Source organism: Bidens hawaiensis, unplaced genomic scaffold, assembly GCF_021521415.1.
Source record: "Bidens hawaiensis isolate Kalapana, Puna unplaced genomic scaffold, B.hawaiensis_p1.1 tig00010301_1, whole genome shotgun sequence".
NCBI classification, from domain to species: Eukaryota; Viridiplantae; Streptophyta; class Magnoliopsida; order Asterales; family Asteraceae; genus Bidens; species Bidens hawaiensis.
In genome coordinates this window covers 12,201-29,745 of record NW_027491780.1, presented here as the reverse complement: position 1 = coordinate 29,745, position 17,545 = coordinate 12,201, and the positions used below count along the sequence as shown (strand labels likewise).

Here is a 17,545-nt window from a genome sequence, read left to right as displayed (position 1 = left end):
GCTCTGATCAGCATTGTGGTGCTGCGGGATCATTGGAGCTTTTGGCCATGGGAGTTTCTCGGTGGCAAATATCTCTGTGATGCTTTTGGTGAGTGGCGTCCATCGGGGGTTTCGGTTTGATGGGTGCGTATTATCCCTTCCGCCTAATAGAGGGCGAGAGCTGGATGAGGTGTCAAAGTTTACCCTTGACTGCCAAATGCCTAGCTTCCTCTTTTTGTTTTGCCGGGCGGTCCGGACGTTGTTTTCTCTGGTCCTTTGCGTGTAGAGATTTGTACTCTGGGGAAGATTCCGACCTAGTTGCTTTTCCGTTTCGGTAAAGCGCTTGGCTGCCGTCATGATGGCATCCCATGTGGATGGCATGCCGTCTTTACCCGTCAATGTGTGGATAAGCTCTGGGTATTCGGCGCCTTGGATGAAAGCTGCGCGAACAAGATCTTCGCTTATGGTGCCCAGACTCAGCTTCTTTGAGTTGAAGCGAGTGATGAAGTCTAGCAAAGATTCATCCTCCTCTCTAACGCAGTTGAAGATCGTCCACTGCTCTTCAGTATATTTTCTCTGTTGACTGAAGTGCTGGCTGAACTTGTGCTGGAAGTCCGCCCAGTCATAGATGTGGTGGACCAGTAGACGATCAAACCATGCCCTGGCCGCTCCGACCAGCGTCATCTGGAACATATAACACCACGTGGGTTCCGTCCAGTTGCTGACGGTTGCCCCCGCTATGAATCTGTTCAAGTGATCGTCTGGGTCGGATATGCCATCATAAGTGCCGATGTTCGACATCTGTTTGGCACTCTTCGGGGCGATTGCTTCCGCAATGTCCCTTGCAAACTTGGACGTTCCCGCATTTGCAACAGTCGGTCTAAAGGTTTTGGAGAAGTCACGTGAGTTTCCTCCCGCGTTCCTCGGTTTGAAGGTTTCTCCAAAATTCCTTCTTGGTTGGAAGTCTGTTTCTTTGCGCTTCCCTTTCGCCCTATGACGAGGGTTTGCGTCGCTGTAGGACTCCTCCCAATCATCGTCCAAGTACTCGCAATCATTGCTCGTGTTGAGCTGTTGTCGAGTACTTCCGAATTCGTCAGCCTGTTGGAGTGAACGCAAATGTTCATCCAACTCCGCTTGGAATTCCTTCTGACGTGCTTCCGCCCACGCTTTCACTTGATCAAGTGTTTGGCGGGGGAGCCTTGTCTGTTGCCTCTCCACCTGGGTATCAATGAATCCCAGGGGAGGATTATTTACTGCACTTGCCCCAGCTTGGGTAACCGGGGTAGTGTTCGTAAAATTTGTGTACTCGCCGGTGTTCCCCCCAGTAGCTGGGGTTTTGGTTACCGGGGTTTCTTGGTCACTCGCTGGCCTTGGCACCGGAGTAACCTTAACCATCTTTCCAGAGGTTTTGAAAAAACTGAGAAAAATTAGTTCTAGCTTTTATGCACGGATGGCGCCAATGAAGAAACACTAAGTGACCCCGGCAGATTAAGGATAATCTTAGGGTTAAGTAGATGTTTCCCACGAGGGTTAGGTCCGGCAAAGATGGTTATTCTTCTCAACCTGCAAAACAGACACCGTGAGCTCGTCACTGAGAAGGGGGGGGGGGTTCCTCCTTGTGACCACCCTCCGGCGTGAGAATCAGACTAGATTACTCTGAATATAAGTGTATATTAAGAGAAATAGCTAGAGACGATAAGATAATATCAGATGATCTGCCTGATACCGTTCCAAGGTGTTGGAGTATTTATAGTCGAAGGTAGGTTTCCAAGCAGGTACAGCCAGCTGTATAATATTCCTTTTCCACCAACTGTGGGCTACGTACGTGCCATGCTGGTGGTTGGTGGGTAGGCAGCAGCTGATAGTGACATGGCCGGCTGTGTACTATTCCTTTTCCACCAACTACAGGCTATGTACGTGCCACGATGAGGGTTGGTGGGTAGGCAGCGGCTGATAGTGACATTTTGTACTGGAGCATGCTCCTCCTCGTATTATTGTCGGTGAGCTGTCACCCTGTGATTGGTTCATGGGCTGCTTTGGTCAGATCTTGTCTATTTTGTTCATACCTTAGCAGGTATAGTACAAAAGATCTTCCAGAAGCATACGGACTGGCTCTTTTGGGCGGGAATATTCCCGCCTTGCTCATTCCTTCTTCAGGTGACATTGCTGAAGTATTAAGAGTTAGTGCCTTATGCGTGTAGCTTTACTGTTAGTGCGGGTAGCCTTCCTTCTCAGCTTGTACCCATAGCTGCGGGAACAGGCAGGGTACTGTACCAAGGGAGGCTTTCCTGCGGGAACAGCTGGCTTACTGCGTGTAAGGTCTTCATCTCTCTGAGCATGGTGGGTCTTGCGGAACCTGTTGGTCTTTGCGCAGACGTACCCCATCAAGGTGTGTCTTGCGGGTCCAACTGGGTTTGCGGGGACCTACCTCTTCATATACGTATGTATTATATTAATCGATTGATTTGTAACAGGTGGAAGGCTGGTATACCAGACCACAAAAGGGTAATTAATTCTTCAATCTAATCTGCAATTAGGGTTTACATTTTTTAATGTAGTGTGGATTGGTAGCCTCGTGTTCATAGAGTCTTAAGGTTGGTTACCTCTCCTTATCACCATTAAGAGGGAGGTAACTTCTTAATTTGCAATGATTTTATCTACTTAAGTAATGTATGTATTGACAAGAATGATGTTAAGTGACATTCATTGACGAAAACCAGATCATTAGCATGTTCAAACAATATAAATAATGTCTTCTCGTACAGAAATGAGGCAGGCATATGGTTTGATGAATTTCTATTATTCATCTCTTTTATTTTGGAATCTTGATAATTTGTCTTTGCTTGATGGAATCATCATTATATACATTGATTGATTTGTTGCCATGTATCATATAATGGATGAAAACCGCCCAAATGTTTTTGCTTGTGAAACATCAACCAAAAAGAATAAACAAAAATTATTGTGGAATGATGCCATGTTCAAGGAGTTTATAGATGCGTGCCTGCTTGAACTTAGAAAAGGGAATAGACCCGGTACTCACTTTAACAAGGTTGGATGGGAGAATATAGAAAAAACCATGTACGAAAAAACAGGCAAAATCCTCAATAAAAAGCAAATTAAAAATAAATGGAGCTGCATGAAAAGTGAATGGAAGCTTTATGACCGCTTAATGAGTTTTGAAACTGAGTTCGGTGGGACGAGAAGCTTAATCGATGCATCGCCCGAGTGGTGGGAGGACAAAATAAAGGTAACTTTTACTATTATTTTTTAATCATTTGTAGTTAGGATTGCAACATGATATCCATTAACTAATCTGCCTATCTTGTAGGTAGATAAAGACTTTGCCAGATTTAGGGACGTAAATTTGGACATATTCGAGACACATTATGCTCCTTTGTTTCGGGATTCAGTTATCTTAGGATATGAAACTGTAACCCCGTTACAATTTCACAAAGATAGCAATTCGAGCGGTGTTCGACATGAAGAAAATATAGAAGGCAAAGGAGACTATGATGAAATAAGTTTAGGTGATGAGCCTTTGATTCCTAGTTATGTTGAAAGTAGTTTGAGTAAAAGGAAGAAGTCTAAAGATGTTGCCAACAAACGTTCAACCAAGAGCAAAATTTCATCTTTTAAGCTAGATCTTGTATTAGATGCCTTATCAACAAAAAGCACACAAACTTTTTCACCAAATATTCCCTCCCCAACAATTGCAGATTGCATGAATATTGTCATCACTTTTCCTGGTTTCGAGGAAGGTTCCAAAGAGTATTTACATGCATTACGTGCTTTCATCAAAATGGAAAATCGTGAAGCTTTTATGTATCCAACAACTCATGAAGCAAAGATGGAGCTCCTTAAGTTACTTATGGAATAATAATTTGTCATTTGCCATTATATCTTATCGTCTGACACTATGCTTTATTGTTCTACTTTTGATATTTGTGTTATCATTTGACACTATGTTTGACATTATGTGTTATTGTCTTACATCTTATGTCTGTTATCGTTTGACATTAGGTGTTATTGTTTTACATCTTATATTTATATAGGATGAATTTGTTTTACACCTTATAATAGTGGCGCCTCTGATTCATATTCATATGACGATGATGAAGAATATTGAGTTGATGAGGATATAGAGTTCAATAGGTTATGTTGAATAGCTCTCAAAGAGATAATGATAGCTCGTGACTTGCATAACACACGAACGCCATGTCACACATCTGATCGCACATGGCACATGCTTATTAATAATATTAATTGACCATCCTAGAAGGAGACTTGCATAACGCATGAATGCCGAACACAATTTAATCGAAAAATATATGAATGAATTAAGTGACCTAAAACCGTTTTAACCAAATACAACCTAAATCATTCCCAATCACAGCATAATTCAAGCTTACAAATAACATACATCGTCCTTTCTTATCGATCGTCATCATACAATCTTACTGCAGAAAATACAAAAGAATGAGATCCAAAAGCAAATATTTATATTGAAAAAACTAACTATTCATTATTAGAATATAGTTTTATAATCATTTATATAATTAATAAAAATGCATATTTTGCCCAGACCCCAATTTGCCAAATGGTTTTTACCCAATGAAGTGTGGCTTACCTCTTCTGCACCAGGTTTGGAGATCTCCATTTTGTCATCTTCTGCAAATGAAAGACACACCAATAAGTAAAAAGTATTAATTTATGTGTAAACGAGTCAAGTCGGCTCATAAGCACTTGATATCAAAACATTCAAAGCTATAAATCGAGCCAAGCTTGAGCCTTAAAATAAGCTTGTTTAATTAACCAGTTACCAGCCCAAGCCCAAGCTTCACTTGTAAAGCTCAAGCTGGCTTGAAAGCCTAAACGAGCAAATTATTTATATAATGTGTTAAAACTATTAAGTTTATGCAAAATTATTATACAGAATAACTAGATATTACATAATGCTATAATTATAATTAAAAAAATATGTAACAATAATTAAATTGTTCACAAAACAATTAATAAATAATAAACGAGCATAGCTCAAGCTTGAAAAAACAACTCATGAGCCGAGCTCGAGCTCCTTTAAGTGAAAACAAGCCGAGCTTGGGCTTGGGCTAGGTTCGTTTACACCCCTAGGCGCAACAGATTTCCATCTAGCGCAGAAGAAGAGATCTGTCGTGCCAATAAACACTTGTCAAACACTAGTTTATTGAAAATTTAATAAAAGTCGACTATTCTGTCAGACTCGTTGGTCAAATAAAACAACTTCAAAGATTTATTGATAAATACCTCCGTCCTCTGGAATATCTGAAGTCCACAAGGTAAGGTTGTCCCTCAAAAGCTGCATAATTAAAGTGCTATCTTTGTATGACTCCTCACTCAGGGAGTCAAGCTCTGAGATAGCTTCATCAAAAGATTGTTTAGCAAGATGACAAGCCCTTATAAAAAGCCAAAATAAAGAAACAAAGTTTAGCACATGTTTTGTGATTTGTTAACACGTATAAATAAGTTTGAAAAACAGAAGATGAATAGTACCGTTCAGGAGAGTTCATGATCTCATAATAGAACACAGAGAAGTTCAAAGCCAAACCCAACCTAATTGGGTGAGTAGATGATAACTCACCTTCTGCTGAGGTGGAAGCCAACTGCAACAACAAAAAAAAAAATTTAACAACTGTTTTTTTGGGTGTGTGTGAAATGAAAAAAACCGATAAGTAAACGAACTGATATAACCGAATCCAAACAAAAATGACAGTTTGGTTTTATGTTTTTGTAGAAACTGACTTTTCGGTTCGGTTTTGCATCTAATGAAAACAAAAAAACTGAACCGAATTTATGGAATTTCATTTTTAGTTTTGAATTTAAGCAGATTATAAGAACTTAATAACAGCGTAACCCAAATGTCTAACAACTGACTAATCGTTAATCAACAAAAAGATTTAGATCCAAAGTTTTTGGCCCAAATTTAATAATTTGGATCAATTCTGTCTTGAGCACAAAAACTTCAAGTCCAAACCAAAAAGACCAAGACGGATGGTTTTCAAAAACTCAAAAAGCGTTTTTTTCAGTTTTGTTTGTTAAAAACCGAGTGACGCACACCCCTATCTAAATGGAGTGCAGATGAAATTGTGCATAACTGACAAAACTTTTAATTACCGTCTAGTTAAAAAGAGTATATATAGTAAGAATAAATATAAGATTTTTGCAGCATTAATAATAAAATGGTAAATAAGTAAAACGAAACCAATTGCAACCTCATTTACTTACCTGATCAGCTGCCTCTTTCTTATCATGACCAGTCTTGAACTCTGCAAGGTACCTATAATAATCTCCTTTCCTGCACCCAATCATGGATGATAAAAAGTTACATCCATTTTAACACTAGATGTTAGTTTCGCCAGCTGCTTTACAACAACAGATCAAATGAGCATAATCAATATGAGAGTTTTTTTGATCCACTTAATACTACAAGTACTTAAGATTGATTTTCAGAGCATATTCAATTCAACAGCACCTCCAATGCACAATTATTATAGAAGTTTAGTAATCGAAATGAAAACAAGGGATGATCCTCAAGTGATATTAATTAAGCTAACCTTGGTAACGCTCAGCAAGCTTGGCGACGTAGATGAAGTTGTCACGTTGTTCACTTGAAGAAGCCATAGCTGCTGCTACTGCCGATCTCACTCACTACTAACACTGTTTTTCATTTGATGATTGTTGTTTCAAGTTTTCAGTTTTTATTACTATTATTATACTATATAAAATTAATTCAACCTTTTTATTAAGTATTTTGTTGGTGTAAAATTAATTCAACTTATCCACCTCAAGTCCACACCCACCGGAGTAGGAATTTAGTTTAGTAAAGAGTTGTTTAAGCATACCCTTAACTCAAGTAGAGAGACGATGTGACTAATTTAGTAAGAAAATGAATTCGAATTTGGTAATGACACTCGAGGTATATTTAGCAAGACAAAAGTCATGTTTTTTTTTTTCATAAGAAAAACCCTTTTGGGAACATCGTTGTTGTGAAGAAAGGGAGAGAAAAATTATTGATTACAATACTCGTTTTTAAAACGTCATGAACCATCTTAGCTCTCTTTTCTCATTTTCTTATGCTTCTTGAACAACTTGGCACTGAGATCAACAGAAACATTTTAGAGGCTGTTGTTCTATTTTAATATGGCAGAAATAGAAATAAGACTCGTGAAAGCAACAGCACACAAATATTAATATACCTAAGCCTTGGGGTAGGGGTTCTTCTACTTGCAAATCATATAACACTATTTTGAGAAGGGTTCTTGGGTTTCTTTACTTCACTAACATCTTGACAAAAAATAGGTTTAAACTTTAAAGGCTAGTACCAACTTAATAGTGTGAATATTGTAGGATAAACTTTGTTCTTTATCCACTTCACAAAATCTTATGGCTACTCTATCTACTCTTATGATTGTTTTTGGTTCTTAACCACTTCCGTTAGCGAAAGCTTAATAAACCAACATACACAAAATGTTTTACATTCATTGTGCTAATTATAACTAAACTTCTCAATCCTATTCCGGCCAAAAGAGCAAGCACAAAAGACCACTCCAATTGTGAACCATTTATTCGAAAAGTACAATCATTCACTTGTCTTAAACATCAAAACATCCTTGTCCTCGACAACGAAAACGTTCGACTCAACATTAATACACATTAGATAACACATAACAACCCTAAACAAAACAAACCCAAAAAATTAATTATTTTATTAACCGGTGTTTTGCATTCCTGCAGCAATACCCTTCATGGTCAAGATAAGGGTATCTTCCAAACCGGGTGCGTACTCGCTCTTTGGGTTCAGCTTGATGTACTCATCAGCCGGCTTGCTGCTCTGCTCGGTATACTCTTTGGAAATATGAGGCCTTGGTGTCACATGATAGTTTGGATCACGGATCCGTTTGAGCGTGTACGCTTGGCACACGTTTAGAGTTGTGATATACGAGTCACGAAGGCGAAGTCGTTGTCTTAAATAAGGGTCGCCTTCTAGAAATCCTTGTGGCCCGCAATCTAACACAGCAAAAGGCATGATGTTAGTATTGGTTGGTTTATGACTTTATGTTTTATTTCTAACGAGTCGGGAAATGAGCTTATGGGTTGAAATTCTTGAACCAAAAAGTGCTCAGTTTAAACAGAGCCCGTACCAAAGAACGCTCCAAAAATACACATTTCGACCTAAACCCGAACCAAAGAATATGACTGAAAATACTCATTCTGACCTGAACTGGACATAAGAATACTTATTTTGACCTAAACTCAGTACTCCTTTCAACTGAACGTGGATCACAGAATACTCATTTGACCTAAATGGCTGAACCTGTCATTTGACCTGAACCAGACAAAAGAAAAGAATACTCATACCTTAAGGAGAAGAGTCTTGGTTTCCTCATAGTTTGCTCTCAAAGATTCACCAAACGACCACAAGTCTTGAGAAACAAGCAGCTTGTCGTTCAAGGCAGCAATACCAGGGTCACCCTTGGCAAACACCATTTCAACTAAATCGATTGTCACTCTAAAAAACGGCCATGCCTTGTACATTTCTTGTAGCATGTGAAGATTCTTGACGTCTTTCTCAATCGCGTGCTTGAATGCAGCTCCGAACCCCAGCCAAACTGGGAGATGGAACTGGGTTTGAGTCCATGCAAAGATCCATGGGATGGCTCGTAGTGATTCTATGCCGCCACTCGGCTTTCGTTTTGATGGGCGGCTCCCGATGTTCATCCGTCCATACTCAAGCTCTGGCGTGGCCTGCAGAGGTCAAGACCAGAATACAGATGATATGCTGTATGTATGTTTTAGCTGGGGCTTGTCATGATAAGCCAAGCTGAGCCTAGCACGTTAACTTATCAGAGTTCAAGCTCGTCGTGTGAATAGTTTTTCAAGCTCGATCTCAACCCGTGTAATATTCAGTAATTAATTTATTGACATTTCCAATTATTTTTTATATATATAAAATGACACATTATTTAGTTATTTTTATCATAACCATTACTATATAAATATATTTTGATATATCAAATAAAAGATAAAAATAACAGGGCTCATTTAGGCTTGCAAGCCAGCTTGAGCTCGATAAGTGCAGACCGATCTCAGGCTTGTTTATTAAACAAGCTTATATTTAGGCTCAGGCATGATTAAGCTCAGCTCACTAATCTAACCAGCTTAGTATTGGCTCATTTACACCCTTAGATTGTGTGTGAAACGAATATAATAATTGGTAATAATACTTACAAGGCGGAAATACTCGACAAACCGCGGTTCCTTAAAGACAATTTCACGATACTGCTCGGTTGCATAAACTGCCATCTCATCCATAAGTGCACGCCACTCAGGTCGCGGTGAGATCGGGGGGTTCATCCCGTGCTCGAGTGTAGCCGCACAAAACCTCTGAAGTGTTCTAAAACACAAATGTTCTTCACCAAAAGATTGCTCTATAACCCCACCCTGAACTGTGACTCTAAGAGACCCGTGAATGGTCTCAGGCGGTTGGGACAGTATAGCCAAATGGGTGGGCCCGCCACCTCGGCCGACGGTCCCACCACGCCCATGAAACATGGTGAGCTTAACTCCAAACTTCTTAGCAACATGAATTAGCTCTTCTTGAGCCTTGTAGAGCTGCCAAGCAGCCGAAAGCCGACCCGCATCTTTCCCAGAATCCGAGTACCCGATCATAACCTCTTGTTTACCATCGATCCGGTTTCGGTACCACTCAATCGAAAAGACACGTGCCACGGCCGCAGGAGCCGCGTCAAGATCCGCGAGTTTTTCAAAAAGTGGGACCACCCGCAATGGGTGTTTCACATGGCATTCCCGTTGAAGTAACTCAACCGCCAGCACATCGGATGGTGACGTGGCCATCGAGATGATGTAAGCACCGAAGCAATCGGGTGGAAGTTCGGCCAATACATGGAACGTATCCAAAACATCTGCAATTTCTTCGGTTTTTGGGAGGTCCGGCCCAAAAAGAGGGCGCTTTCCACCTAACTCGGATAGAAGCCATTCTTGGCGTTTCTCTTCGGACCATTCACGGTATGACCCGATTTCCAAATGTTGAGTGATGGCATCAAGGACGTCCGTGTGCCGGTCAGATTCTTGACGGATATCGAGTCTCACGAGTGAGAGCCCAAAAGTAGATACTTGCCTTAGAAAATCCAGAAGACTACCATCAGCAATCACACGATCGCCACAAGCACACAACGATCTGTAGCATAACTCCAGAGGTTCCAAGAACTGTAACATTAGTAAGAAATTTGATTGACATTTTTAAACGGGGAATCCTAACTAGTGGAATGAAACATTACTAGACAATGGTTAAAAGGAACAAAATAGTTTTTTTTTTTTGCCATCTGTAATCCTAAGATGAAAGGGCGGGGGATACCTGTTCAACATTGGTATAAACTGACTCCTCTGGTATGTCAGATACGTCATGGGCTAATAGATGGCGGGCTCTTTCGCATGTGTTATACAATTTGTCCTTCAAATCACCAAGTACAACACGGTATGGTTCAGTAGGAGGTATTTGTTTCAAGAACTCTAAACAAAGAATGACCATTGAAAAACTTTAAAAGGACCATAATCATCTTATACGTGCCTAAGACCTACGTGCAGAGTTGACCCGAAACACCTTTGGTCAAAAAACTATTAACTTTTTTAAGTAATTAGTGTGTGAAAATCGGAATAAGATTACACAAATTATATTATGTCAATTGGAATGAATAAAATGATGAAAGAGGTTTAATTACGATGCGAGTGCATTGGATCCAACACAACCTGAATCGACCCGTTCAAAAGTAAATGGGTCAAAATTGTCTCCTCTAGTGCATTATAAGAATAATAATCACCTTAATTGTTTGAATAGATTACCTATGTAGTGTTTGACATCTCTCCTTGAAGATGATCTATAGAGTTCTTCGGCACGAACACGGAGTTCATCACTGCAACGCCACATGGACATCTGGCAGAAGCATTCCAATTGTAAACAAAAACTATCAAGATTAATTTACATGAAGCATTTGCATACCTCAAACATGAGATCCTCTATCTGGGAAAAGTACATGTTTGCAGCCATCATTCTTGCAAGCAAGCAGACATCCCGTGTTACTTCAGGAGTTACCATTGGATTACCTGCACATTATGGGAGAAGTAATTAGCTTTCATAAAATATCAGACAGATATATATGTTGGGAAGACGTACCATCACGATCACCACCCATCCATGAAGAAAACTGTATTAGCGGAGACGCTCATTGAGAGCAGTGTCAACGCGGCGTAAGAATTTAGGAAGTAACTCCTTCCCGCTCTCATTTCATCTTGTGGGGTCGGGGGTGTCCTTCTTGTGCGAAAAGCAGCTTGAATCTACAGAAATGTATAAATATAAAGAATTTAAGGTTTAAATAACATATATTAGATGCTGATACATACTTCTCTATGCAAAGCCTCATCCAGCTCCTGCTTATCATCAGGAGTGATGTCCTTGGCATATAACTGTGCAAGGCAGTCCCGAATCCTGAATTAAACACATAAGTGAGAATCAGTTACCAAACCGTTGGTTTTGGTTAAGATCAGACTATTGGAATTCAAATATAATTTATACCATATCTCATCCTATTTTATTCCTATCTTCTAGCAATTGTATTTAAATATTATCATGCTTCCTCGTTCTTTTTTCTTGTATTTATAGGGATCGATTCCCTATTGCAAAGATTACATTTAATATAATATAACACCTTTGATATCATAGAAATCTTCATGGTATCAGAGCGGTTTTAACCACTCTCAAATCCAACCCTAAATTCTAATCATTCATCCACAGACACCATGGTGAACGACAAAACCGAATCCAGTAGCAGCGGCAAGGTTGAGAACGGCCCAGATGTCAACTCGCCACTCTATGTCCACCCTTCGGATTACCCGAAGCAACTACATGTAAACGAAACTCTCAACGATCACAACTATACCGATTGGTCGCAAGAGATGATGAATTTTCTTTTCGCCAAGAACAAGGTTGGATTCGTTGATGGCTCCATAAAGAAACCAGAAAAGTCGTCATCCGATTACATGCCTTGGATGCGTTGTGACGCCATGATAAAAGGGCGGCTCACTACCGCGATGGAAAAAGAGATAAGAGCCAGTGTAAAGTATGCCGGAATGGCACTAGAAATATGGTCGGACCTTCTTGAACGGTTTGGCAAAGAAAGTGCCCCTAGGGCTTACGAGTTAAAACATGCCCTAATAACCACAAAACAAACCGGAACGTCTGTTTCAGCCTACTACACAAAAGTTCGTAGTATGTGGGATGATATTAGTTCTGTCATGCCTACACCCCGGTGCACATGTGACGGGTGCAGCTGTGACATCGGAAGAAAAGTAAACGAGGCGAAAGAAAAGGAGAGGCTCTACGAGTTCCTCATGGGGTTGGATAATGAATTTTCAGTCATTAAAACACAAATCTTGGCCACAAAACCTATACCAAACTTGAACAATGCCTACCACCTTTTTGCAGAAGATGAAAGACAAATATCCATATCCTTAAAAAAAAAGCCAACTGAATCAGCAGCCTTCAAGGTCTCCTTGCCAAACCGGCGTGAAGGTAGTAGTAGTCGAGAAACACCAAAACGAGACAAAGCTACTATGAAGGAAACAAAACGAAACGACCTAGTTGACCACTGTACTTTTTGTGGAAAAGACGGGCATAACAAGGAAGGGTGTTTTAAAAGAATAGGGTACCCCGTGTGGTGGCCGGGCAATAAGATGAAACGAGAAGGCACCAAGGCTGCTTATGTGGAGACAGGTTCAAGTCCTATCCCGGGTCTTACAAAGGAACAATATGAGGTGTTCTTGAGTACTTTTACAGGAGGCACAACCAACCAAAGGAATGTATCAACACGTATGGCCAACTTTGCAGGTAACAGGAAAGAGGATGGTGACTGGGTGGTGGATTCGGGAGCCACCGAGCACATCACCTACGATCCGGATTTCCTTATTAACGAAACTAAAAGCGAGTTTGAAGCTCCCGTTACTATTGCAAACGGGACTAAGGTGCCCGTGAAGGGAATGGGTAGTGCAATCCTTAAAGGAGGAACCAAAATTGATAAAGTTCTTCACGTTCCTGATTTTAATTGCAACCTTTTATCTGTCGGAAAGTTAGCAAATGACTTGAAATGTGTTGTCTCATTCTTTCCTGATTTTTGTGTAATGCAGAAGCTTCACACGAAGAGCTTGATTGGTGCGGGGAAATACAAGGAAGGTCTATATCGGATGGGGATGATCAGAAACGAGAGAAAGGCAATGACGGTTACTAATAAAACTTGGCACAGGAGGTTGGGGCACGCTTCCGGTGACAAACTCAACAAGATTAGTTTTCTTAAAAATACTTTGTTCAATAAGTTGTGTGATTCTTGTTCCAAGGCAAAACACAAGAAACTTTCCTTTTCAAATGGTACCATTAAATCCGTTGATTGTTTTGATTTAATACATTGTGATATTTGGGGTAGATATCGCACACCCTCCTTTACCGGGGCAAGGTATTTTTTAACTATCGTTGATGATTTTAGTAGAGCCGTTTGGATATATTTACTAAAATATAAACATGAAGCGAGTGGGTATATAAAAGATTTCCAAAGAATGGTTAAAACACAGTTTGAAAAAAACATTAAAAGAATTAGATGTGATAACGGTGGAGAGTTCACATCAAATGAGATGAAATTTTTCTACAAAGAGAATGGAATTCTTCTCGAAACTACTTGCCCGCACACTCCCCAACAGAATGGTGTCGTTGAAAGAAAGCATCGACACCTTCTTGAAATGGCTCGTGCCCTAAGATTTGGGGCAAAGCTACCAAAAGAATTTTGGGGTGAATGTGTTTTGACCACCACATACATCATAAACCGTTTACCCTCTAAGGCCATTGGAAATAAGACACCCTTCGACCTACTTCACAAACAAAAGCCCGACTATGATTTTATGAAGGTTTTCGGTTGTCTCGCCTATTATAGGAACACGAACAAAAATGGGGATAAGTTTGAAATGAGAGGGAGGCCTGGCGTTTTTTTAGGATACCCATCAGGTACAAAGGGATACAAGATATACGACTTAGAAAGTAAAAAAATAATTATTTCAAGAGATGTTGTATTTTTTGAAGACCATTTCCCTTTTGATAAAGTTATCTTCAACATAAACGATGACATGTTTGAATGTGATGTCCCTTCTTTCGAAGAGCATGTCCAACCTCAAACCACAGTAAAAGACAATATGAGGGTTGATGAAGAACACATGGATGGGTCTGCCTCAAGCAATGCTCCATCACAATTAAGTGACTTAAATGATAATGCTGGGCCTGAGCATGAAATTGGGCCAGACAATATGCAAGAACTGGATGATAATATTAACACTAAAATTGACCAAGTGATGGAATCACCTTCTGATGTCCATAGTGTTGGCCTAAATGATAATGAGGGAAAGGCTCAAAAGCCACCAATACGACAACAAAGGGACAGAACCCAACCAGCCAAGTTTAAAGATTTTCACATAAAGCTTCCCCCATCCATAGACCCAACTCGCTCCACATCACGTCAAAGCTCTTCAACGGTACATCCTCTATCTAATTTTGTTTCTTACAATAAATTTTCTAACTCACATAAAGCCTTTTTAGCGGCCATTAATACCAATGATGAGCCAACAAATTTCAGCCAGGCTATGAAAAATGAAAAATGGAAAGAGGCTATGCAAAAGGAAATACGCGCACTTGAAGAAAATGGCACATGGACTCTTGAGAGTTTGCCAAAAGGAAAACGTGCCATCGATTCCAAATGGGTATACAAAGTCAAATATAAACCCAATGGTGAGATTGAGCGATACAAGGCTCGATTGGTGGCAAAAGGGTTCACACAACAGGAAGGTGTTGATTATCATGACACTTTCGCTCCCGTTGCTAAACTAGTCACGATTAGAACTCTTCTAGCTGTGGCAACCAAGAAGAACTGGATCATTAATCAGCTCGACGTAAATAATGCATTTCTTCATGGTGACTTGCATGAAGAAGTTTACATGAAGATACCACAAGGATTTTCTAAGGAAACTGAAACAAGAGTATGTCGGTTAAGGAAATCGCTTTATGGCTTAAAACAAGCCTCTCGCAATTGGTATCAAAAGTTCACTGCATCTCTACTTGATCTTGGATTCAAGCACTCGGGGGCTGATTACTCCCTCTTAATTTACAAACACAATGGCATTTTTGTGGCAACCTTGATATACGTAGATGACGTTATTATCGCTGGAAATAGTCACCATAAAATCCAAGCTTTGAAACATGAATTAGATAGGCGGTTTAGTATTAAAGATCTGGGAAACCTTAAGAATTTTCTTGGCATTGAGGTGGCTCGAACCACTAAGGGACTAGTACTAAGCCAACAAAAATATACCTTAGACATTCTCAAGGATTCTGGTTTAGAAGGGTGTCGGCCTTCTACTTTTCCCATGGAATCGAATCTGAAGCTTGATAAAGGAGAGTCTGAGCCAAAAGTTGATAGCAACAGGTACCGTCATATGATTGGTCGTTTGCTTTACCTACAGGCCACTAGACCTGACATCACTTATGCGGTAAATGTTTTGAGCCAATTTGTTGCCGACCCGAGACAAAATCATTTACATGCTGCTCATCGTGTACTCCGTTACCTTAAAGCTACTTTGGGACAGGGGATACTTCTTCCGAAAGAGGGAGGCAATACCCTCACCGCATATTGTGACTCTGATTGGCTTGGTTGCCCATTCACAAGATGATCACGGACAGGATACATTCTTCTCTTGGGAGGTGCACCAGTCTCTTGGAAAACAAAGAAGCAATCTGTCGTATCACGTTCTTCCGCTGAAGCAGAATACCGCTCCATGGATACTACTGTTAGCGAGGTATTGTGGATGCGGTGGCTTTTGAAACAGTTAGATGTCCCTATAGAGGGATCAATGCCTTTATTTTGTGACAATCAAGCAGCTCGACACATAGCGAATAATCCTGTCTTCCACGAACGAACCAAACACGTTGAAATGGACTGTAGTTTTGTTTGTGAACGTGTTGAGAGTAACGAGATCACTCCTTTCTCCATAGAGTCTAAAATGCAGATTGCTGATATTTTCACTAAAGGGTTAGGAGGTCCACAACTTCATTTTTTACTTTGCAAGTTGGGTGTCGTCAACTTACACTCCAACTTGAGAGGGAGTATTGGAATTCAAATATAATTTATACCATATCTGTTCCTAGTTTATTCCTATCTTCTCGCAATTGTATTTGAATATTATTATGCTTTCTCGTTCTTTTTTCTTGTATTTATAGGGATCGATTCCCTATTGCAAAGATTACATTTAATATAATATAACACCTTTGATATCATAGAAATCTTCACATACCTGATTGAAAGTACAGATACCTTCCATGCTTCTGAAGCAAAGATCTACGGACGGACTGTGTCGGATGAGCAGTAAAGACAAGATCAACAGTTTGATTCTTGAGTGCGTCAAAGACTTGTTGAGGGGAGTTGTTTAAGTTATGAACAAGTTTCTTAAGCGTTTCTTCAAGATCATATTCGGTGGTTGCAATGGCCTCGTCACCGAAGTGACCCTTTTTGAGCTTAATCCTCCCGCGATAAGCAATCTGAACCTCTTCAGCGAGATTGGCCAGGCTAAGCATGTGAGAGAATGCCTTCAGGATGACAATGGGGTCTAAACGGGTCAAGACGTCCCCGAGCTCTTGAAGCTTCTTAGGGTCGTGTCTGGCTTCATACTGGGCAGAAAGTTCATAGCATTCAAATACCGTTTCTTTAAGACCTTCTCCATGCAAATCCTGAAGAATATCAAGAAACTTGTCCAAGAGCAAGGCGTCATACTCGACCAGCTTGTCATCGTCGGACACTTTTCCCGGTACCAGAAGCCTCAATTGGGTATTGATGGAAGCCAATTTCTCCAAGTTCCGATTACCCATGTGCATGCTCAAACTCTACTTTACTTGCTACCTACCTACCTACCTACCTACCTGGTTGTTGTTGTTGTTGGTGACTGACTCAAATAGATACAATTGAGGGTTGTTGGGTTTATATATACAGAGTGATCATTGGCGCATCAAACGTAACGACATTCGGATCGGAGCATCTTTTCTTTTCTTTTCTTTCTTCGTCATCTCCTCCAATTACGTCTTACTTTTCCTTCAAACATATATTATATTATTTATTATTAATGGTATGTAGTATACTACTTTTTTTTAACGACCAACTATAAGTAACGCCGGGTACTCCGTACGCGGCCCCCATTGGCTAAAGGTAGCCCGAGCCGGACACTAGTCTGGACGGACGGAGCCCCTAGCGATCCACCTATTGAGGGATTCACCGGATAAAACCTGACCCCCACGCCCGCCAAATGGCACGAAAACGAGGAGCCGGTAAAACCGGGTGAGATCAGGACTCGAACCCCGGCAAGTCAGGGTCATCCCTCATATCTCCTATATAAATTGGTGATAGTGAGTTTTGAACCCCATACCTCTCACTAG

General features: G+C 40.4%; 1 protein-coding gene and 1 pseudogene across 2 annotated transcripts; one reads left to right on the top strand and one right to left on the bottom strand.

Moving 5' to 3' along the window:
• Positions 1-2,866: 2,866 nt before the first annotated feature.
• LOC143534708 (L10-interacting MYB domain-containing protein-like) lies at positions 2,867-3,883 on the top strand. Its single transcript, XM_077029138.1, has 2 exons — positions 2,867-3,229; positions 3,311-3,883. The coding sequence occupies exons 1-2, from the start codon at positions 2,876-2,878 to the stop codon at positions 3,857-3,859; spliced, it is 903 nt and encodes a 300-aa protein (XP_076885253.1). The 5' UTR covers positions 2,867-2,875; the 3' UTR covers positions 3,860-3,883.
• A 4,487-nt stretch (positions 3,884-8,370) lies between these two features.
• On the bottom strand, positions 8,371-16,990 carry LOC143534713 (phosphoenolpyruvate carboxylase 2-like; annotated as a pseudogene). Its single transcript, XR_013135594.1, has 8 exons — positions 16,434-16,990; positions 11,437-11,521; positions 11,210-11,370; positions 11,036-11,139; positions 10,879-10,969; positions 10,394-10,548; positions 9,247-10,245; positions 8,371-8,763 (listed from the first exon to the last, which is right to left on the bottom strand). The product of XR_013135594.1 is annotated as a phosphoenolpyruvate carboxylase 2-like (transcript).
• Positions 16,991-17,545: the final 555 nt, after the last annotated feature.